Raw genomic sequence first — 23242 nt, 5'->3', positions numbered from 1 at the left:
TACAATTCCTAAAAAATCTATTCTCTATGTACTAATATATAAATAGAAATAAAAGCTATTATTATTATTCTATAGAAAAATCTATTAAGTTGCTGCAAGTATAATTTACAATATATAAATAATATATCAATTAGAATTCATAAGCTTTTATTTTATTATTTCCAAACCATATAAGGGAAATACGATTTATACGAAATTAGATATAAATTTAATCTAAAAAATCTATTTCCTATTTTACTAATATAATTAGGAATAATAATTCTTTTATTATTATATCTATATAAAAAGGCTATAATGCTGTCAAGTAATACATATAGAATAATTAAATTTCTTTCCCTAAGTAATTATAATAAACAGAATATGGAATAAAAAACAATAAAACTAAGATTTCTAATTAAAATATCATATTATATTTCCTTCATTTCACAATTATTTTCCTAATTATTATAATTTTTAGAAATTATATATAGATAATTATTAATTAGGAAATTATATAAGGAATAATTAGCCTATGAAAATTAGTAAAACCTACACAACCTGTGGCACTCCTCTACTACTTGCCATATCTCATTCTCAAATAAATGAAATTTAGATTATAAATAATATTAATTAGCGAAAAATCTATACTTTTATTTTTATTATTATTCCAATATTCAATTAGGAAAGAGATTATACCGAATTAGTAAGCTAAATAAATTCCTAAAACAATCTATTCCTATTTATAAATAATTAGAAATATAATTCTTTAATTATTATCATCCTAGAAAAACTAATTAAGCGCAATATATACAATATATAATATATTAAATTTATTTCGCTAATTAATAAAGAATATGGAAAATATATAAAATAAATGTTGATAGATTTCATTAACGTCTATAGTATATACAATATATAAAATAATTGTATTCTAAAATTATAAAATGGGAATATGGAATAATAATAAAAATAAAAAGTATAGCATTTTCGTCCCTAATTAATACTTTCCATACTTATTATTTACTAATTTTACTAAATTTATTTGCCCTAATTAAAATTAATGTTTTAGGAAATATATATATAATAATTATAAGTTCGAAATTAGTATATGAAAATTATTAATTAGGAAATAGAATATGAATAATTATTAATGAGGTAAATTCGTATATGGAATAATTATCTAATTGGGGGGGAAAAATCTATAACTTTTATTTTATATATTCGCATATTCATATTATAATAAATTAGGAAATAAATTTATAATAGATATAAATATAATCATGCGCTAATAGATTTCTAAATAGAACCAATAATAATAAAGAATTATTATTTCTAAATGTATTCATAGTAAATAGGAAATAGATTTTCCGAATTATTATAAAATTAGAAATAAATTAATTATTATTCCCAAACAAACATTATTATTATAGTAAATAAGAAATAAAAGTAATATATCTATTAGGAAATTTATAGATTTATACTAATTAAATATCAATTAAATATAGAAATATATTAAATCAATAATGATTTGATAAGAAGCCATGTCTTTACTTTCGACACGAACCATCCTTATAAAATTGCATCTCTCTCCTGTGTTTTCTTCGACCAAAGCAGAGCTTAACAGATAACAGCAAGAAGAGAAACTTAGAAAGAAGACGCAGAGGTACGTTTAGATATCATAACGAAAGATGCGCCAATTGCCTCCTCACCCCATAAAAATGCAATAGTGAAAATACTATTAAAGCTTTAATCCACTTAAGCAACTATAACTCATTGCATAACTTTTTTTTAGAGTTCGTTGTACTTTTTCTAAATTAAGTAAATATATTCTGTAAAATATTTTATTTAATAATAAATTGGAGAGTCTAATCCCTTAGAGTCAAAGGTTGTTAATAACACCCTAGAGCAATGGCAAAGGCTTGATGGTTGTACTGTGAGGTCCAAGCTCCGAAATCCAGATGAGTCAGCACAATTCTAGCGTAAGTTTATTCTAAAAAATGAAATAACGAAGCGGGTAGTGGTCACCCTACTCTCACAAAAAAAAAAAAAAAACCACACTAAACCAAATATCATGCACCTAATAAAAACTAATAAAATAAACATTTAATCCAAGATCCCTTCCAAAACTTCTACTTCTGATTATAGCAAATAAGTGTTAATTAAATCTGTCAAAGACATTGCAAAATAAGACCTCATAAATAAGCAATATCCAGTAGCAAAATGTTATCCAAATATAATAAACAAATATCCAAATCGCTAATGCTTAAAATCCCTAATCTGCTATATAAGGATCAAAATTATCTTATCCCTTTCCCTTCTTGAATAATTATTTCTGTTATCTTTTGACATCTGATCCTCCTTGCTTAAAGTCAATCTTCTTCTCAGTGGTAAGGGTTTGCTTTTTAAGGTGTCAGTGACAGGACCTGAGATTGACAGTGCAACAAATACCTTCTGTTGACGAGATGTTTATGTTTGTAATTTAATTACTAAGTCACTCGTGCAACGTCAGGGAGAAATAAAGTAGCTAGAATGAAAGTTACGCGATCTGGACCGATGACTACAAGTAAAACAGTAACCTCCGGCTTTTCGAAGACCACGTGATAGAAGAATGGGTCTGTGCGTATAGACTCCAAATTATAGGACTCAATAGCTCGTTCGAGCAGCTCAAGTCCATTCTGGAACTATTGGGCTGACTGCAACCGATTTTGGTTGAAGGCACGATTTAGAAAACGAAAAAAAATACAGTTATATGTTCATGTGTTCAACTTGTCTGGGAAGAGAGTGAACGGTTTCGTCGGAATCCGTGATCGGATCGTGGCGAAACGAAAATGGAGGTTTATCTGTCTCCGTTGTGCTCGATCGCACTGGTGCGACCGTCTCGCAATATGACGGACGATCGCTAGAGTCACCACGTTGATCGAGGAGGGGTCTATAGTGGCAAAACGGTATTTTTCGAAAACTTCGATATTTTATGTACCGAATCGCGCGAGATCAGACGTGGAGGTGCGTACACGCGATTTACTCGTGCTGTGAAGGATTGGGTTGCAAATAACCAGTTCCGGAGAACTTTGGTGCAAAGTGGCATATGGTATATAATATGCCTTTAGGGTTTCTATGCACGAAACCCTAGATCCGGCCGACCTAGTCCCCCAGCTATGCCCTAGGTAGCATCAGCAGGTCTCAGCCCTAGCCATGCGCATGCCCCGGCCGCCGGCAAGCCACTCCGGCCGCCGGAAAACCACCCTCTCCACCTTCATCTCCACTATTCTTCATCCTTCCTGACCGTGGATCACCCAGGGGTCATCCACTCGCGTCGGGCCCTCTTCTTTGGCCGCGCCCGACCTTCGTCAGCCTCCCCCGCCGGTCGCCGCCGCCCGCGCGCGCCGGCATTGCTGGTCTGGGCAGCCGCGGCCAGCCTGTGCAGGCTCGGGCCGAGCCCAGGCTGGCTCCCCTCTCGTGCACTGCCGCTGCCTAGATCGGGCTGCGCCGCCCTCCCCCGGAGCCCCGGCGACCTCCGCCGCCGGCCCCACTGTCAGCGTACGCCGCAGGAGCTGCCCAAGCTCCCTGCGGCCACCTGCAATCACCCAAGCCGAGCCTGGGCGACCTTTGCGTCCGCGCGCCGCATCCGCCTCAAGGTGGGCCGCCCCGCCTCCCTCTGCTATCGGCGACCTCACGCGCGTGTTTCCCGGCGTCCCCAACCACCGCCGGCCGTTGCCCGAAGCTCCTGCAACCGCCCTGACTCGATGCGGGCCGAGGCTGAGCCCTCGTGGCCTCCGTGCGTCGCCACCGCCTATGGCGGGGAGCACCACCTTCCCCTAGGCCTCCGCCGACAGATCGTCGCCGCCCGGAGCTCCTCCGGCCGCCGACGCGCCGCCGGGAACCCATGAACTCGAGAGCAAGTCGAGGAATTGATCTCCTCCGCCGCGCCACCGGCCGCCTCCCGCCGTCGGCTAGCACCTTCCCCGGACCCCTTCGACCTACCGCACCCTTCCCCGGCCGACGCGCACGCCGTCCGACAGCCGCCGGCCGTGCCCTAGCTCCACCCTGTCCGGTAAGCTATTTTCAGCCTATCTGCGCACTAGTTTCCTATTTGGATCACTGTTCCGGCGACCCGGGGCTGTTCCGATGCCCCCGAAGGTGAGCACAGTGATCATCAGTCAGTTCTGATCACAATGCTCACCTCACTTAGGGTCAGCGAGCTCCGGATGAGTTAATTAGATGTGTTGTAGTTTCAGTGTGCGATGTTTCATTGAACTTCGTGTCGCTCGTGCGCGTCCTACAGTGGCCGAAATTGCTCCGAAAGGTGAGCACGGCCTCCGGCACGTCGAAACCTGTAAGTGGGTATCTTGTCTCGGCTGATTGACCTCTGGTTTGCGTAGACGGACCATAAAAGCCCGAAAAACACATGAAATAATGTGATTTCTTTGAATCAGGAGGGCTTTTATGCAATTTGATTTGTCGTGGCTGCTGTTGGCAGCATGGGTGAGCTGTGGGTGACCTCTAGACTAATTGTCCAAGGCCCCAGACCTTTGCGAAGATCGAAAATGCATTTTCGGTGCGTTTGTCGGCAAAATCCGCCGACGGAACGCGGTTTTAGTTCGGAATTCTTTTGACGGTGCCTCGTGAGCATTTGTTGAGACGCTGAGCTTTGTTGGCTGGTCACTCGCGTCATTTCAAGGGTTCAGAAATGACGGGTGAGCGACGGTGGGTTCCGGTGTCAAAATAGGCACTTTCGGGAACCCGGATCCGAACGATTATCCGACGATAATTGTTTGGAGGCGAGATTTTGGGTTTGCTGCCAAGACATCTTATTTGATGTGTTTTGTGGCAGCGGGTGACTCGTAGCATGAGTCGGTGCGTTCCGGGACATTTCAGTGGTCCCGATGGAGTCCCGGTACGATTTTCGGGACTTCCGGCGAGTTACGGTAGTCGGTTTTAGGAAACCGATCTCAGTGGGATTGTTTGTGGGGTTGTACGTTTAGTGTTTTATATTCGTGGGTTAGATACTAACCTAGTGGACCCTCCGTAGGTCCGGTTTACGATCTTTTGCAGTCAGGAGACAGGCGCGACATTCGTACAGGTGGGTACTTCGATCCGACGATGGTACAGTGGTGCACGCTCGGTGATGGTTTCTTACGCTTGCTCTTTTGTTATTATCCATGCATATATTATATGTTGAGCTTTGCACCTCTATTGTTTACATTACACCCACGTTGTTTGGTTATACTCTGCTCGTTGTTTACATGCTTAGTATCCTGAGTAGGAGTAGAGTAGTTTAACTGTATATGATACTATGTTTCCATATTGCTCTACTTGCCTGCTCTACATATCCTGTATTCTGTCTAGAGTAGAGCGGTTTCGTGACAATCTATGAGATGGTGACCTAGTCGGTCAGTGCATTGTATCTATTTTCGGGACCTGATTGGTCTGCCCTAGTATCTCGTGTCAGTTTCTTGACTTCTGTCGTCGATGACCTTTGAGGTCGGTGTACCCTAAGGGGTCGGATTGTCGGCTAGTGGCCAACGGTAGTTCTAGATTATATACTCAGATGACTTGTTGATTGATTCTTGCATATATACAGTAGTTGACTTATTGATTAGTATCTACATACTTTTAGTAGGATGTCGAGTTGTTCCATCCCAGTTGACTTGATTAGTCAGGACTTGCATACAATTGAGAGGGTGTCGAGTTGTTCCATCCCAGTTGACTTGATTAGTCAGTACTTGCATACAGTGAGAGGGTGTCGAGTTGTTCCATCCTAGTTGACCTGAGTGGTCGGTTCTTGTACTTCCTTACAGTGGATGACCTTTTGGTCGGTTAGCCCCGAGGGGTGGTGATTGTCGGCTGGTTGCCGACGGTTGGATATTGATCATATCCGCATTGATCGCCATAGCTCGAGTGCATTTCACGTACACCAGCGGGTTGATACCCCGCAGGAGGGTGTTCTTTTCCGAAAAAGTGATTGCTTGTGTCAACCCGTGAGCCCTAGAGGGGCTATATGCTTTTAGCCTGAGGTATTGGGTACCAATATGGCTGGTTTCTGTTTAGAGCAGACGTGGCATAGGCCTAAGGTGTTGGGTACCAATACGGCCGGTGTAAGATACCGGACTTCGAAAATTATGAATTTATGGTTTACATGAGGTTAGAAAGTGTCACGCCCGGGTACCAGCGGAAGCATATCCGGTACGTGCACAGACCCGCCATACACCTGCAGTATATAAGGCGTCTATGAAGAAAGCAAGTCGATAGGAAGTAAAACAAAGAAAGTCCTATCCTGATATCAGAGCAATATACAAGTCGATATACTATCAGTAAAAGAACAAAGAGTATACAATCCAAAAATCTCAACCACAAGAAGAAGTATCACAACAAAAACATCTGGTTCAACAGTAAATATACATCACGGGGTATACAAAAATAGTTACAATGGTGGTCTCTCTATACATAGGGACATCACCCTCGGCCGTAGCCCGACGAGTAGCAAGGTGATCGACTAGCATGCTCCTAGCAATGTCTAGCTAGACGCGACTCCCTTGCCACGATCCCTAGCCTCTCCTGTAGATGGCTCTGTAAAAACAACCACCAAAAAGGGCGTGAGAACTATAAACAATAGTTCCCAGTGGGTAAGCCGCCAGTCTCGGCGAATTACACCACTAGGCTCATGATGTGCTAAATGAAAGCGAAAGCAGTAAATGCATGATATATAATTATGCAATGCTAACAGGTAATAAGCATGTAAGCAATATGTAATTATAGTCTCAACAGTAATGAATCAACTGAATAATAGAAGCATAGCAACTATGATAATCATGAACATATGCATAAATGTGTAAGCAACTACTATGCACTATAACTGGTAATCATTCATTACTGTCCAATTCCCTTTAGCACTTTCCTTTCATTCACAGGGATCTACTCAAGGTAGTCCGGCTTGCCCCGCGCCTAATGGCCCCGTGGTAGTGTACACTCCCCACGGCAATCCACTTCGGCACCCAATCCCGCACGGGCGAGCAACTGTCGCGTAGGCCAACTCCGGAGTGCCGGCTTGTAGGGAGCGACCCTCACAAGCATGTGCGAATGAGCACAATGGCAAGCAAATGTAATAAATAGTTAACAATTCTCAATTGTCATCTCTAAACATATATAAGGTTCTTACCCTCGACTTTTAGGTCGGATTTCAACATAGCATGTTAGTATCCACCAGATTAAGTGACTAGATAAAAGAACTATATAATTACATATGTCACTTGCATCAACTACTAGTCAATGACAATGTTTGAACATACTATTAACCGAGACATACATTGATTGCATCATTATTTATTGTTTATGCATTTAAACTCAAAGAGAAGGCAATCATTCATAATTCACATAATTATGTCTAATTCGTAGTTATATAGCTTCATAATGAACATAGAAGGAGTTCACTTGCTCTGGTTAGGTCCGACCCACCTAGCACTAAGCTCGATTCAGCCGAAAAGAGTCCCGAAATTAGCTCAACTAGGCCTCAACCTTGCTGAAAACAAAGCATCAGAACTGTATTGGAAACTATTACCAAAGGTCGAATTTCGGTAAAATTTTCCATTGTACTATATTGAAATTTGAATCCCTGATTTTGGTTCACTTTAGTACCTCCAATTTAACCTCTAAAGGCTCTCCAATGTCAATTGAAGATGATTCACAGGTCGGTTGCACCCACGCTGCGAGCAATACCAAAACGACGTCAAAATACTCGTATACTAGTTAATATAACCGAAACCTCACTTAATCAGTTTTCTAACTGAAATATCAGCTTACCCTTAGTTGAAATATTTTTCAAACCCGTTCCCAAGGTCACCAATTAACTCAGAGTGATTCGGAAACCTGCTGTGAAGAAATGAGTCCAAACTGCATCAAGCCGTTTAATTAAACCATGTTTAGTTCCGAACTAGAATCATAAATTCCTACTTACCTTCACCAAGCTTCAAAGCAGCCTTTCCCTAGATTAGAAATGGGTAAATCACAGCTAGATAACTCCTCTCTAGCTGCTGGAATCAATTTCCAAACCTGCTGCTGAAACCGAATCCAAATCAGCCTTTAATCTCAATTTCCTGCGCAACGTGATGAAAAGAAACAGGTACTATACCTTCTTAGATCATAAACTCAGTTCCAACTGAGCTAAGCTATAGTATCTGATCCTGTCAAAGCGGCAAATCCCCTTTTTCTCTCAGCTGGAAACAACGAAACCTAAAATCAGCCACTATTCGAGTAATTAAGCCTCGATTACGGAAAAAGATTGAGTCAATTACCTCTTCAAGCCTCTAACCAGCAGCTCACTGGTCCAGAGCTGCGAAAAGACTTCCAAAGTACTCTCTCACACGTTCACAAGGGCTCCGCAACACTCGCAACTAGCGAAGAACAAGCAAAGCGACGAAAACAAGCGAAAGCGTCGATTTCTTTGTAGAGAGAGAGAGAGATTCTAGAGAGAGAAGGAAACCCTCAAACCTACCTTGCTGAGCTCAGAGAGGCTTATCCAGGTTGCAGGGGTCGAACTGGAGGTAAAAGGGATAAGCATGCTGAGTAAAAAGACCAAAATGTCCAAGCTGCAACGCAGCTGCTGCTGCTGCTCAGCATTAGGCTTGTACCGGTACAGCATTAGGCTTGTACCGGTACACCAATGCAGAAAATGCAAAATTCGCAGTTGCAATGCACTTTCTTGCTTTTAGCTTTCCAATCACCCTCTAACTTGTCCAAAAACTTGTCCAAGCCTTTTAGAATATGTAGGATAGTTCCACCTTGCCTTCCACACACTCGAACTCTGCAATTGGCAAAAGTTCAGTGTATTACATTCACCCCTCCTGAAAAGAAGTTTCGTCCGCGAAACTTATAAACACTTACCCCAAGATTCTGTAGAGAATAGATAAGGATAATGCTCTTGCATTGCACTTTCCAGTTCCCAAGTGGCTTCTCGTTCATCGTGATTGCTCCAAAGAATCTTCACGTAGGATATCTCGCGATTTCGAAGCTGTTTCACTTCTCGAGCTAGTATTCTCACTGGATGCTCTTCAAAGCTCAAATCTTCTCATAAATCCATTGGAGTACTTTCTAATATGTGAGTTGGATCAAAAACATATTTCCGAAGCGTAGATACGTGAAATACATTATGCACTCCCGATAGGCTTGGCGGCAAAGCAAGCCGATACGCTACGGGGCCAATCCGCTCTAATACCTCGTAGGGTCCAATAAATCGAGGGCTTAACTTCCCTCGAATACCAAATCTCTTAACCCCCTTTGACGGTGACACCTTCAAGAATACATGATCGCCAACTTGAAATTCCAGTTCTCGTCGACGTTTGTCCGCATAACTCTTTTGTCGACTTTGGGCTGTCAGTAGACGTTCTCGTGCCAGTCGAACTTTAGCTTCAGCCTCTTGTAATACATCTGGACCCAAAACCAATCTCTCACCCACTTCACTCCAATGAAGTGGTGATCTGCACTTTCTACCATAAAGGGCTTCAAACGGTGCCATCTGAATACTTGCGTGATAACTGTTGTTATAAGCAAATTCAGCCATAGGCAAGAACTGTGGCCAACTGCCCTGGTAATCAATCACACAGGCCCGTAACATATCCTCAAGGGTCTGGATAGTACGCTCGGACTGCCCATCACTCTGGGGGTGGAAAGCAGTACTAAAATCCAATCGGGTACCCAAGGCCTCCTGTAAACTTCTCCAAAAATGTGAAACGAATCGGGTGTCTCGGTCCGAAACAATAGAAGCAGGTACTCCATGTAATCGCACAATTTCATCAAGGTACACTTGTGCGAGTTTCTCTCCTGACCAAGTCGTGTGGATTGGAATAAAGTGGGCAGATTTAGTCAATCGATCAACAATTACCCAAATTGCATCGTGACCTGCTTGTGAGCGAGGTAATCCAACGATGAAATCCATAGTGATCCTCTCCCACTTCCACACTGGTATGGGTAAGCTCTGAAGTTTCCCCGCAGGAAGTCGATGTTCAGCTTTAACCTGCTGACACGTTAAGCACTTAGCCACGTAGTCCGCAACTTCCTTTTTCATTCCAGGCCACCAGTAAGTTAACTTCAAATCCTTATACATTTTTGTACTTCCAGGATGTACAGTATATGGTGCCCGATGTGCTTCTGCAAGAATTTCTTCTTTAATACCAGAATCTGCCGGTACACAGAGCCTATCACCGAATTTCAACAATCCCTGATCATCTACTCGAAAATCACTATCATCATCAACAGTGATCTTATCTCGCATCTTCTGTAGGAATTCATCTTGGACTTGCTTCTCTTTAATTCGATCGATCAGGGTAGGTTGTACCACTAATGACATAAGTCTCCAAGGCGTGTCAGGAGCTACAATTTCCAAATTCAACTGCTCCATGTCCTTAATCAACAGGGGTTGCATAGTTATCGACATCGCCAAATTCTCCGTCGATTTTCGACTTAAAGCATCTGCTACAACATTAGCTTTTCCTGGGTGATAAAGGATAGTCAAATCATAATCCTTAAGCAACTCCAACCATCTACGCTGTCTTAAGTTTAATTCCTTCTAAGTAAACAGATACTTTAAGCTTTTATGATCTGTGTAAACTTCGCAACGTTCACCGTAGAGGTAGTGGCGCCAAAGTTTTAATGCAAACACCACAGCTGCTAACTCAAGATCATGTGTAGGGTAGTTCTTTTCATAATCTTTCAATTGGCGAGATGCATAAGCAATGACTCTGCCATTCTGCATTAGAACACACCCTAATCCATTCAGCGATGCATCGCTGTAAATCACATAATCTACTCCAGTAACAGGTAATGCCAGAATCGGGGCGGTGGTCAATCGTTCTTTCAACTCTTGAAAGCTTCTTTCGCAAGCCTCGTTCCACAGAAACTTAGCCTCTTTATGTGTCAGTTGAGTGAGAGACGTAGACATCTTCGCAAATCCTTCTACAAATCTTCGATAGTATCCCGCTAAACCAAGGAAACTCCGAATTTCTGTGACACTGGTCGGCCTAGGCCAATCTTTAATCGCTTCAATCTTCTTTGGATCCACAGCTATACCAGTTTTTGAAATCACATGGCCCAAAAATGCCACTTCTCGAAGCCAAAATTCACATTTCTTTAACTTTGCAAACAATTTCTTTTCTCGAAGTACTTGCAACACCATTCTCAAATGATTTTCATGTTCCTCATCACTTCGAGAATAGATCAAGATATCGTCGATAAACACGACCACAAACCTGTCCAGATAGGGCTTAAAGACACGGTTCATTAAATCCATAAAAGCTGCTGGGGCATTCGTCAGTCCAAATGGCATAACTATAAATTCATAATGCCCATACCGTGTCCTAAAAGCGGTCTTAGAGACATCTTCAAACTTGATCTTAAGCTGATGATACCCAGATTGCAAATCAATCTTTGAATACACTTTCGATCCTTGCAACTGATCAAATAAATCATCGATTCTGGGTAAGGGAAATTTATTCTTGATTGTGACTTTGTTGATTTCTCGGTAATCCACACACAATCGAAGAGATCCATCCTTTTTCTTAACAAATAAAACCGGTGCTCCCCAAGGCGACACACTAGGTCGAATGAAGCCTTTATCTAAAAGATCTTGTAACTGTGCCTTCAGCTCTTTCAATTCAGCGGGTGCCATCCTATAGGGTGCTTTCGAGATAGGAGTTGTCCCAGGGGCAAGATCAATCACAAACTCAACTTTCCTATCAGGTGGCATACCCGGCAACTCAGCTGGAAATACATCCCCGAACTCCCGCACAACTGGGATATCATCAATCTTGATGCCTTCACCACCACTCACAGAAATACTAGCCAAATAGGCTACACAACCTCTCCGAATTAACTGTCGGGCTCGCGAAGAGCTAATAGTCATTGCGAACAATGAACTCTCACACCCTTTATAAACAAACTCCTGCTGACCTGGTTCCCTAAAGGTCACCGTCCTATTCGTGCAATCTATGGTGGCATAATACCGTGTCAACCAATTCATACCCAATACTACATCAAACTCACCTAGTTTGTGTAGTGCCAATAAATCCACTGGCATAATCCAGTCGCCTATCCTAACTGGACAGCGAGAGCAAAACTCACGAACATCTAGGGTATGGTCAGGTACAATCACTCGTCCAGAATGCAAGGTAGGTGCTAAAGGAATGCTATGCAACTCGGCGAACTGTTGATCAATAAAAGAATGCGAAGCACCAGTATCAAATAATGCACGAACACGAATATCATAAAGCATAATGATACCTGCTACGACCTCCTCTGATGCTGCGGCGCCCTCAGTCTGGGCGGCGTAGATCCGCCCACTCGAACCCTGCTGCGAACTCTTCGACTGCCGCTGTGCCGGTGGTCGCCTAGAATGATAGGGTGTTGTCGGGGTCCCCTGGCTCGGAGCTGAAGATGCAGGCGCAGAAGCTGACGAGGGTACAGGCAAAGAACCTCTCGGGCACTCTGAGCGAAAGTGGCCCTCCTGACCACAGAGGAAACATCTGCCCCCACATTGTGGACACTGTGGCGGTACGTGAGGCCCACCACAGATAACACAACGCGGCTGTGGACGACGCTCGGGTGCTCCACGGCGTGCTGACGAACCTCGGCGCCTCGACTGTCCCGACTGGCCTCTCGGATACTTTGGCGGTCTCCTGAGAGATTGCTGACCACTACTCTCAGCCGCTTGCCTCTTTCCTTTTCCTCGATCCACGATGTCCCTTTCCTTCATTATCTCTGCCCCCTTCTCAACAATCAAGGCCCGATTCACAACATCCCTGTAAGTAGAGAGGTTTGACGCCTGGACCAATCTGAAAATCGCAGGTCGCAAACCCACCTCAAATATGCGAGCCTTGTCCTCATCATCTCGAACCACAAAAGGAACACAGTGTAGTAATCGGGAGAACTCTCACTCATACTCTGCTACTGTCCTGTCCCCCTGCCTTAGGTTTCTCAGGTCCCTTTCCATTTGCCTCTTTACATTCTGGGGAAATTAGGTTGTCAACAGTAAGTCCTTGAACCTGTTCCACGTGATAGCGGACAAATCAGTACGGGGATCCTCACAAATGTCCACCCACCACCTGTAAGTCTCGCCGTCAAGGTGGTGCGTCGCAAACCAAACTCGATATCGCTCCTCGACGAATGTATCATAGAATAACTTCTCCATGTGCATTAACCATTTCTCGACCACCCAGTGATCTGCTTTCTCTCCGTCAAATATACGAGTGGTGCAACGACGAAATTCATTCAATTGTTCCATCATCCGCTCTCGTTCCTCAGCCCCCACCATCTCTGGTAACACTGTCCCTGATGCCGCTACAGGTACTGGTGGTGGTACTACTGTCTCCTGTCGGGTCTCCGCCCTCGGAGCTACTGGGGGTGTGTCAGGTACTGGTGACTGTGCTCTCACTGTCGCATCCCTGTCTAGTACTGTAGGTATAGGATCAGGAATCTCTCTGTCTGTCGTCTGTCGCGTGGCCGCAGCCTGCTGAGCAACCAAATCTGTCAGCTTCACGAGCTGATCCTGCAACTCATGGATCCCACTAGATCCCGAAGTAACAGAAGTCCCCACTTCCTCTGCATCCGCCGCCTCAGCTGCCCCGGCGGCTTGCGAACGAGTCAAAGGCATCCAGAGCTGCAGCACAAAAATAAATATAGATTAATAAAACCTATACTACTGACCCTTTATTGAGGATATAAACCAGCTAATTAAGCGAAAGTAATGAAATGTAACGCGTACTAACTTTCGATGTCACGTTGTCGGCCGCCAACGTGGCCCTCTGCAAAGTTAGTAATTACACATTTCGATCAAACTCCTACTATTCGGAGTTTATACTTTACCCAAGCGAAATACTTTCGCTAACAACAGCCTCGACTAGACCTCGTCTCTCACGAGCCTTTTCTTATAGTCCAACCAACCTAAGGTTTGCTAGGTCTACTAAGACTCAACCTTAGGCTCTGATACCACTATAATCTGTCACGCCCGGGTACCAGCGGAAGCATATCCGGTACGTGCACAGACCCGCCATACACCTGCAGTATATAAGGCGTCTACGAAGAAAGCAAGTCGATAGGAAGTAAAACAAAGAAAGTCCTATCCTGATATCAGAGCAATGTACAAGTCGATATACTATCAGTAAAAGAACAAGAGTATACAATCCAAAATCTAACCACAAAAGAAGTATCACAACAAAAACATCTGGTTCAACAGTAAATAACATCACGGGGTATACAAAAATAGGTACAATGGTGGTCTCTCTATACATAGGACATCACCCTCGGCCGTAGCCTGAATAGCAAGGTGATCTACTAGCATGCTCCTAGCAATGTCTAGCTAGACGCGACTCCCTTGCCACGATCCCTAGCCTCTCCTGTAGATGGCTCTGTAAAAACAACCACAAAGAGGATGTGAGAACTATTAAACAATAGTTCCCAGTGGGTAAGTCGCCAGCCTCGGCGAATTACACCACTAGGCTCATGATGTACTAATTGAAAGCAATAACGATAATTGCATAATTAATAAGCATGATGCTAATAAGTAATAAGCATGTAATCAACATGTAATAGCTTTCTACAGTAATGAACCATTTGCATAAAAGAGATATAGCAACTTCTGTAATCATGAACATAGACATGAGTATAAGCACGAATATAAAAGTGACTACTGTACACTTTAAGTAATAAACATTCATTACTGTCCTTTTTCATTTAGTACTTTCCTTTCATTCACAGGGATCTACTCAAGGTAGTCCAGCTTGCGCCGCGCCTAATGGCCCCGTGGTAGTATACACTCCCCACGGCAATCCACTTCGGCACACAATCCCGCACGCGCGAGCAACTGTCGCGTAGGCCAACTCCGGAGTGCCGGCTTGTAGGGAGCTACCCTCACAAGCGTGTGCGAATGAGCACNTCCGCGCGAAAACTGCCCAGTAAGGGCAGTGCACAGGGGTGAAAGTTGAGGGGCTTTTGTGCAAAATGGCATTTATTTGAGTGGGCTGAGCCCTCTCTCTCCCTCACACTCTCTCATTCCACTCTCTCTCACTCTCATTTCCCTCTCGCTCTTTCTCTCTCTAGAAAGGAAAGAAGGAGAAGAAGGAGAAGAAGGAGAGGAAGGAAAAGAAGAAGAAGGAGAGGAAGGAGAAGAAGAAGGAGATCAAGAGGAAGGCTTTGAGCACCTCCATCTCCCTCTCCTCTTCTCATTGGGGTAGCTCTTGAGGTAACCTACTAAACCCTAGCTTCTAGAACTTAGGGTTTTTGGGTTTTATGCCTTGGAATGGGTCAAATGGACCCTAAGCAAGCTTCTAAGTAGATCAAACCCATGATTCTAGGGTTTTTATTGGTGGATTTGCTATAGGTGCAAATCTAGGGTTCCAAATGGGGTTTTTGTAAAAGTATGAGATTGATCTCATTTGAAGCCTTGGAAACCCTATTGATAGGTCCCAAAACGCGGGGGCGGAGTCGATTTTGGCATTCGGCGAACCGACGTGAAGTTCTCGGCAAAATTGGGCCGGGCTAGCATTGATTCGAGCGAGGAAGGCTAAAGCCTTTTCATAGAGCTCGCCGAGAAGAATTTCCAAAGCCTCTACATTGATAAAAAGGTGGGGGGTGTCATCCGAAGCTTTCGAACTCCTTTCTATGTCTTAGATTGCATTTAATCTCATCTCTTCATGTTGCATTGTAGGATTGCATAGTAGCACCCTTCCTTATGCTTTCTAAATGATAACCTAGTGTACTTGGAACGCTTGGCAACTAGATAGGTGAGGATTGGGTCGGAACGTGGATCCTATGATGCTAAAGATAGAGATGAACCCGATGGGGGTATTGATGACATAGAAAGTAGTGTTATTGTCAAAGAACAAACGAGTGGCATCCAAACATTGAATGATAACGAGTGGCATTAATGTAGTGTAAATAACACTAGAGGTGGATGGACCTAGGGATAGGTGGATCCCTTAGAAAATGCCTTGTGAACAATGAATTTAGAAAACTAAATAGCATTGTATGAATGTCGGGAACCGATGATTCCGCGATAGTCGTTGACCCTCGTGTAGGGCGTCCTCACTTGGAGAGGATTCGATTGGGTATTGACTCTAGTTATAGAGTATCCTCACTTGGAGAGGATAGATCTAGCTCACAGTCTGCGTTTGGGATGGTATAGCCATCCAATCCCCACATGGAGGGGATTGTCGTCGAGTACTCCGGAGTGTCGCGCGACTAGGACCACTTGGAGGTCCGGACCACATGGAGGTCCGCAGACGGTCCCGGGCTTGGGTGCACTTGGAGCTCCCTCCCCACTTGGGATTTGTAGGTGAGTCATGGGTGAGCCCTAGGGCCTCGCCACAGATTGGGTAAATGAAAAAGGTTAAAGGTTTATAAATGTCATTGAACATTATTATTCGAACACGGATCGAATTTGTTAGCATGGTAGCAAACCTTTATTATATGATGCATGCATTCATATTCATGATTATGGGCATAGTAGCATAGTTTTCCTACTACTGCATTTACAGCTTTCAGATACATATCTATCTATCTATCTGTTGTTACTTGTGCCCACTTGGACCTAGTGGGGAGATCGGCAGAGTCGGCGGCCGAGCCCACTGGGAACTATGGAAGATAGTTCTCACCCCACTCTATTTCCAGTGGTAGGTTCAGGGCTGCAGAGAGAGGACCGCGGCAAGGGCGTCGCGCCCGACCAGTGAGACCGTGGTAGTATAGTAGCTTTCCTTTTTGCATTAGTCACCTATGTATTGAGAGAGATTCTTGTAGGTGAGGTCGGAGAGCTATGTATTTTGGATGAAAAATGATGTAATGAATGTAACTAATGTAATAGTTAGTAAAGTACTCTCTTTATTTCACTCGTATATCTTGTGGATTACTTGCTCTTCTTGTTGTTGGCACTGTTTGTGCCCTCGTTGAATGTGTATGTTTAGAATTTAAAGTCCTGGGTAAATTCTTGTACACATTCCTGTTGTTGAGCCTTGGGCGGACAGGGGAAGTGCTGTCCGTTCGGCAGTCTGTCGCTGCGGTCGAATCGTGCCAAATTGGTAGTGGTTTCGGGGCGGGGCGTGACAGAGGAGGCGGTTCTCATCGCCGCATCAGAGAGAGAGAGAGAGAGAGAGAGAGAGTAGAGACTAGAGAGACAGGGGGGGAGAGATCTCTTCGTGGCTCTCGGATGAGAAAGAGAAAGGGAGAGGGAGTGGGTTAAAAATGCACGAAGAGCCCCACAACAATAGATATTCTAATGACGCCTCCTCAACAATATTTTTTTTTTCTTTTGTTAAGACCTCTGACCTCTCAACTTTTTTTATTTTTAATATTTAAGTTTTTATAGTTCGTTAAGTTAAAACGTTTCATTAAATTTGATGCAACTTTATATTCTATTTTATTAAAACTATTCGATTTTAAAAAGATCAAAAGTGAGCGGGAGAGAAAATTAAAAATTGACGGGGTGATTTGAAATTGAAGTATAGTTGAGGGGGTATTCATATGTTTTACTGAGAGAAAGTAGTAGACTAGAAGCGTTGTGGTCCTTGTGGATAAGGAAGAGGCCACGTAACGACGCGCCGGTTCTCAAATAACGGCTAATGCTATTAGCAGAGTCGGCGCCGCGTCTCTCTCGAAAACGAGAGATTCGGCGACGGCTTGCCACGCATTGCCGTGTTCTATTTACGCCCAACGATAGTCCAATTTAGAGTGAGCTCCTCAACTTCGCTTGTTTTTTAATTTTTAGAAATTTAATGGCTCTCTCAGCATTGTTCTAAAATAGTTGCAAAAGCATAATCAAAACTTATAATAAATTCTATAAAATCATCGCCATAATTGGACAAAACCCATTTCAAAATATCCATTTCTTAGAACTGAAGTTTCAAGTATTATGTACCAAAAAAAACACAATAAGAAAAGGTTCCGAATCAAGAGCAAACAAAGAACAGACCACTCTTTACAAGAAGTGCTCCTTCGTGAGTTCTTGGTGGAGAAGGATGTATAGCACGCAATACACATTCTTAAATTTCACAGAAGCACCTTTGCAGTTAGCCAAACACAAAAACAACATGAAACATGATTTAAGTCAATCCTGGCGACTCCTCGCCTCCGTCTCGAGCTCCTGCTTGAGCCACAAGAGCTGCACATCCGGTCTCTTCAGAGCAACAAGCATTTCTCTATAGTCGCGTTTTATGAACAAACGGGTGCCCAGCATGTATAATTCGCCACCGATCTCTACCCCGGGAATTGTCTCTAGCAACCCCATACACTCCATGATGCCACATCCGGGGTAATCGGTCTTCCTCGATGTAACCGAGCAAGTCGCTTGCGAGTTATAACTCTCGACAGCATCACGGATGCGCTCCAATTCTTTATGCATGTAGACAACATTTCCAAGCATCACTTTTCTTCTGCAACCCCTTTTCCCTTTCGCCTCTTCTTGAACGTCGAACGTTCTCTTCTTCCGCTTGACACGTCCTTCTCCAGGAAATTCCCGGATAGGGGTGATGTAAGAGGCAACTGTTACATTGTCCGCATTGATGTTCGCAAAATTGACGTCATCCTCCGAATCGCTGCTACCTTCTATCTGATCTTCATTTGATTCATCAACAAGTGGCGCAGGTAGCATGGCATTAAAAGCAGGCGTCCTAGTCGTCTCACCCGAAGGCAGTGCATTCGAGAACATGATATCCAATTGTTTCATATTCTCCAAGCCTCCTCCATGAAACTTTGCAGCATCGGGAAAAACCTACAATAGTTGGGATCCGATTAAGCTACTACGTAGACAATAGGCGTACTAAAAACTAATGCCTCAGTGGTAAAATGGTAACTAACCTTTAATTTCTCATCACCCCATTCCATATTAGCGTTGATAGTACCTCTCTCGTAATCCCATTCAACTCTTTTTTCGTTCCTGACAAGCAGCTTCCATAACACCCAATCCCTTTTAAGTGAATCCCACTTATTTTTCAGTTGCTTGTAGTCATAATTTCTTTTTGCCCTTTCCTGAAACTTGCCGACCACGTTTACCCATCCGGTCTTGTTAAAATGGGTATTAGACCGATTACCAGCAATGACTTCCTCAACACATATATCACAAAAAACCCTGGTCGATACAGCATCCCATGTTGCCTTTATTCTTCTTCCATATGCATCCGATAACTCCATTTGTAGTGGGTTCATTTTCATTCGGCTGATTAGAAGCAATTACGTAAACAACTACCATTACGGAAAAAAGGGAAGAGAGAGAGAGGGAGAGAAATTACGTTTCTTCCTTCATTCGAGACACCCTGAAAGACAAACCCCAAAGAATGAATGGTAATTACTTTAAAGCAAGAAACATGTAACTCACATGCATCAAAACTAGACTACCTAATCAAAAATATATCGAAGATCGACATGTATTACTTAAATCATATGCAGCTAAAAAACATATACAGCTAATGAAATATGCATCTCATCTAATCAAAAGGATAATGGTATAACAACACACAATACCCAGGAGCTGAGATAACAGCTTTTTAATAGGCGACATTTACCACCCTATATTTGTGAAGCATTACCTTGAAAAAGAGACTGCGCGTTAAATCTACTTTACAGAGCCAATTCTCAGAAAATAATTTGGCCACACTAGTTGTATGACAAAGTACATTGGATCGTCACATCGCAAATTATCCTTAAAGAACAATTCAAGAGTACCTAACAAGTAACAATGAATCACAAGCTTAAAGAACCACTATGTGAACAAAACCACCTTCCAAAACAATAAACATTTCGAAGAACCACAATTTATTGCAAACCCAATCAGAGATTATAATGACAAAATAGCCTTACAGGGGGAAGTTTTCCGACACAGGATACATTATTTTTGTAAAAATAAATAGTAATTTTTCAAAACATGGAATGTATCTTATGTTAATTTAATACACAAAATACAATTTTAAACCTCAAATTATATTAAAACCTCAAATTTATATTAAGCAAAGTGAACAAAACCACCTTCCGAAACATTAAACATTTCGAAGAACCACACTTTGTTGCAAACTTAAAAGTAACCATTTAGCGGAAGTTTTCTGACCCATAATACAACGTTTAATATACAAAATACAATTTTTAAGCCTCAAATTACATTAAAACCTCACTTTTAATCAAAATGTACAACGAACCCAAAATGAACACTGCATAGAACAATTTAGACAAAGAGATATTTCCCTTCTTAAATTACACAAAAAGATAAGCTTCTCAGCAATTGAAATGACCTATTCTCCATTACCTAAAAAGGAATAATTCAATTTCTCCCAAACTTCAATTTACTCTACCTTGGCTTTTACCCAATCTTTACCGGTTAACTATGTTAACCCCAGTGACTCACCACCCAAAATCCCGTCATAACAGGGGGCCTCGAACCACCCCTATGTCTTAGGGACCGCGCTGCCTTGGTGTCGATTCCGGAATGCACCGCTTGAGGGGGAGCTACCACCCTCAAGCCAAGACTCGATGTGAGTATCGATCAAATCCCCGCTTTGAGGATACTTAGCCACTTGTCACGATGCCACGTTTTTGATAGGTTTTTCTACCTATATTTTCATGTCACTTTCTAGTCATTCTTGCCACAATGTCTCTATAGTTAAACCTATGTGTAAGATACCGGACTTCTAAAACTATGAAGTTATGGTTTACATGAGGTTAGAAAGCCATTCGAATGGTTTCGGTGAAGTCCGGCGAAGTTCGGAGGCATTCAGGCGTTTCGGTGCGCATAGGCGCGGAAACGGGACCCGAAAGGCTATGTTGGGCCATGAGCTAAATCTGGCATTAGCGCGGATGAAAAGATGATGAAAATGCGCTCGAAATCATGTTTGGAGAGTCTCGGTTCGATTTGAAACGAATCGGAGGTCAAACGAGCGAAAATGAGAGAAAACGGACCCCGAAAATGAAAAAGGCTGAAATTTGGCTAAGTCCTAAAAATGCTGGAATTCTGGACCTTCGGGGACCGGTCTCTCACTGCCTGGGACCGGTCCTAGAGCGCGAAAAATGCCTAGCTCAGGCTGTTGCGAGGTTAGAAGAGTTGGGGGGCTTATTTGGAAATGTTACAATATGAGAGGGGGTTAAGAGAGCATTTTCTCTCTCTCTTTCTCTCATTCCTCTCACTCCCTCATGTTTCTTTCTCTCCCTCTCTCTCTCTAAACGAAAAAGAAGAAGAGAAGAAGAAGGGGAAGGAGAAGGAGAGAAAGAAGAATAAGAAGGAGAAGAAGATCAAGGAGGAGGTTTTCATCACCTCCATCTTCTTCCTCACCTTGGAGCAAGCTTTGGAGAGGTAAGCTTTTTAGCCTCTCATGGTAGATCCCTAGATAAATGGTTTTGATCTCTAGAAAGGGTTTAATTGGGATCCTAGCATGCTAATTAGATGGTAAATGCTAGAATCTAGAGGTCTAATGATGGATTTTTACCTAGTTGTATTCTAGGGCTCCAAAATGGGGTTTTGCTATATATGAGGGTTTGATCTCGTTTGACCCTCTGTAAACCTAATTGCTAGGTCTACGAACGCGTTGGCGAAGTTGGTTCGGCGATCCGTCGAGCCGTTACAAAGATATTGAAGAAACAAGCAGTTTAGCTTCGTTTTCGCCTGGAGGGCCGAGGCGACGTCCTAAAATCGTGTGAATGGATTTGGAGCACCGTGGCGCATAACCGAAGAGATACTGCACTTGAAGCGGCGAAGCGGAGCGCTCTTGGAGTGCATTAGTGAGATCGGGCCCAAACGGGTGCCGAGTGCCGCGGGAGGCCGATTGCAAGTGTCGACAAGCAATCGGAACGCGATAAAAGGTAGGGGGTGTCCATCCCGAAGCAACCGGGCTTCCTTTTATGTCTAAGTTCTATTTCGATCATATTCTTATATATTGATACATTGTGCATTATAGGATTAGTAGATGATTATGTTTCCATTCCTTGCCTGTTTCCTATGTTGTGTAGCATTGTGGGCTTGACACTTAATCTTAGGTTACATGAGGATTGGGTCCCGTGACAAGAATCCTATAGTGACAAGAATGATGATGAACTTGGACATGTATTTGGCCTAGAAGAGTGGCATTTGGATTAATGTAGTAGAGATACTATAACAAGAACCAGTGGCATGTCAATTTAGTGTATTGAGACACATATAGCATCATGACATCATGAATGGCATTGAACTAGTGTAGTAGAGACATTATAACAGAACGAGTGGCATGTCAATTTAGTGTACAAAGACACATAACATCATGGCATAAATGAGTGGCATCAAATCTAGTGTAGTGGAACACTATGGCATTTGAACCTAGGGATAGTAGATTTTCCCGATTGTCATGTTGTAGACATATGCATTTGCATTAGTGCATTTGAGGCATTGATTATGCATTGATATTGTGCAGCAGAGGCACATTGACCCTGGTAGATAGGGTATTCCCGATTGTCATGTTGTAGACATTATGCATTTGGCATTAGTGCATTTGAGGCATCTAAGATGCATTGTATATTGTGCAGTAGAGACACATTGACCCTAGTAGACAGGGTATCCTCTTGAGAGGATTGGATCATACTCACTAGTCTGTTTCCGCTTGTCGGTTGGTCGCTCCACCGAAGCACGAGTCTCCGGAGTATTCACAGGGTTGTCCCGCAGACGATCTCTGTCACGCCCCAATCCCCGCCGATTTGGTCGGGTTCGGGTCACGTCACAGACGCCGAACGGACAGAGCCTCCCCTATCCGCCCAAGGCTCTAACAACATGTATAAATAGGCAATCAACAAGAGAATTGCGTATATAATACAAGGCTTGCACGAGGGCAAGCGACAACGGAAGCGAAAGCTCTAAGCCAAATATACATCACACATGATATTTGATTTCATTTAAACCAAATTCAAGTAAACAAAGCTATTACATTCCATTCAACCATCGTATCTTTTACATTTAGTCATCCACCAAATACATGATTGTTTACAACTTTACATCTCTAATTCAACAGAATAAAGTTGATACATGTTTAACAAAAGGGAATGACTACAAGATGCATAAAGTCCCCGGTGGCCGCTACCTACGGCGCCAAACCCTTGCCTCGGTCCTCCGCCGCCCCGCTCGTGCCAGGACCTGTAGGGTTAGTGGTGTGAGAACTACAACGAAGTTCCTAGTGGGCTCGGCATCCGACCTCGCCGACTTACCCACTAGGTCCATCCAGGCATAAGTATTTCAAAGGAAGGAAAGTAACCATTACTAATGCAACTAATACTATGTCTGTAAGAA

At 43.0% G+C, this 23242-nt stretch overlaps 1 protein-coding gene and 1 long non-coding RNA gene across 4 annotated transcripts; both read right to left on the bottom strand.

Annotated features, from left to right (window-relative positions):
- Positions 1–6528: 6528 nt before the first annotated feature.
- On the bottom strand, positions 6529–8512 carry LOC109704517. 3 transcript variants are annotated; one of them, XR_002214414.1, is made up of 8 exons: positions 8468–8512; positions 8268–8366; positions 8105–8189; positions 7931–8031; positions 7777–7842; positions 7612–7679; positions 7432–7495; positions 6529–6546 (listed from the first exon to the last, which is right to left on the bottom strand). It is a non-coding gene; the product is annotated as an uncharacterized LOC109704517 (long non-coding RNA). The 3 variants fall into 3 exon arrangements; XR_002214413.1 differs by having other exon boundaries at positions 8268–8490; XR_002214415.1 differs by having other exon boundaries at positions 7931–8028; positions 8268–8490.
- Positions 8513–18058: 9546 nt separating this feature from the next.
- Positions 18059–19140, bottom strand: LOC109704516 (L10-interacting MYB domain-containing protein-like). Its single transcript, XM_020225269.1, has 2 exons — positions 18808–19140; positions 18059–18721 (listed from the first exon to the last, which is right to left on the bottom strand). Exons 1-2 carry the CDS (start codon positions 19138–19140, stop codon positions 18059–18061), a joined length of 996 nt encoding a protein of 331 aa, XP_020080858.1.
- Positions 19141–23242: the final 4102 nt, after the last annotated feature.

Source organism: Ananas comosus, unplaced genomic scaffold (assembly GCF_001540865.1).
Source record: "Ananas comosus cultivar F153 unplaced genomic scaffold, ASM154086v1, whole genome shotgun sequence".
NCBI classification, from domain to species: Eukaryota; Viridiplantae; Streptophyta; class Magnoliopsida; order Poales; family Bromeliaceae; genus Ananas; species Ananas comosus.
Note: the sequence above shows the minus strand (reverse complement) of the source record. Positions and strands in the feature narration are given on the sequence as shown.

What these genes read in the sequence shown, in the direction of transcription:
- LOC109704516 (XM_020225269.1), bottom strand. Translation starts at nt 19,140, where the DNA reads ATGGAGTTATCGGATGCATATGGAAGAAGAATAAAGGCAACATGGGAT. An exon ending in GGGGTGATGAGAAATTAAAG is followed by an intron (nt 18,722 to 18,807) that starts GTTAGTTACCAT and finishes CAACTATTGTAG; the next exon opens with GTTTTTCCCGATGCTGCAAA.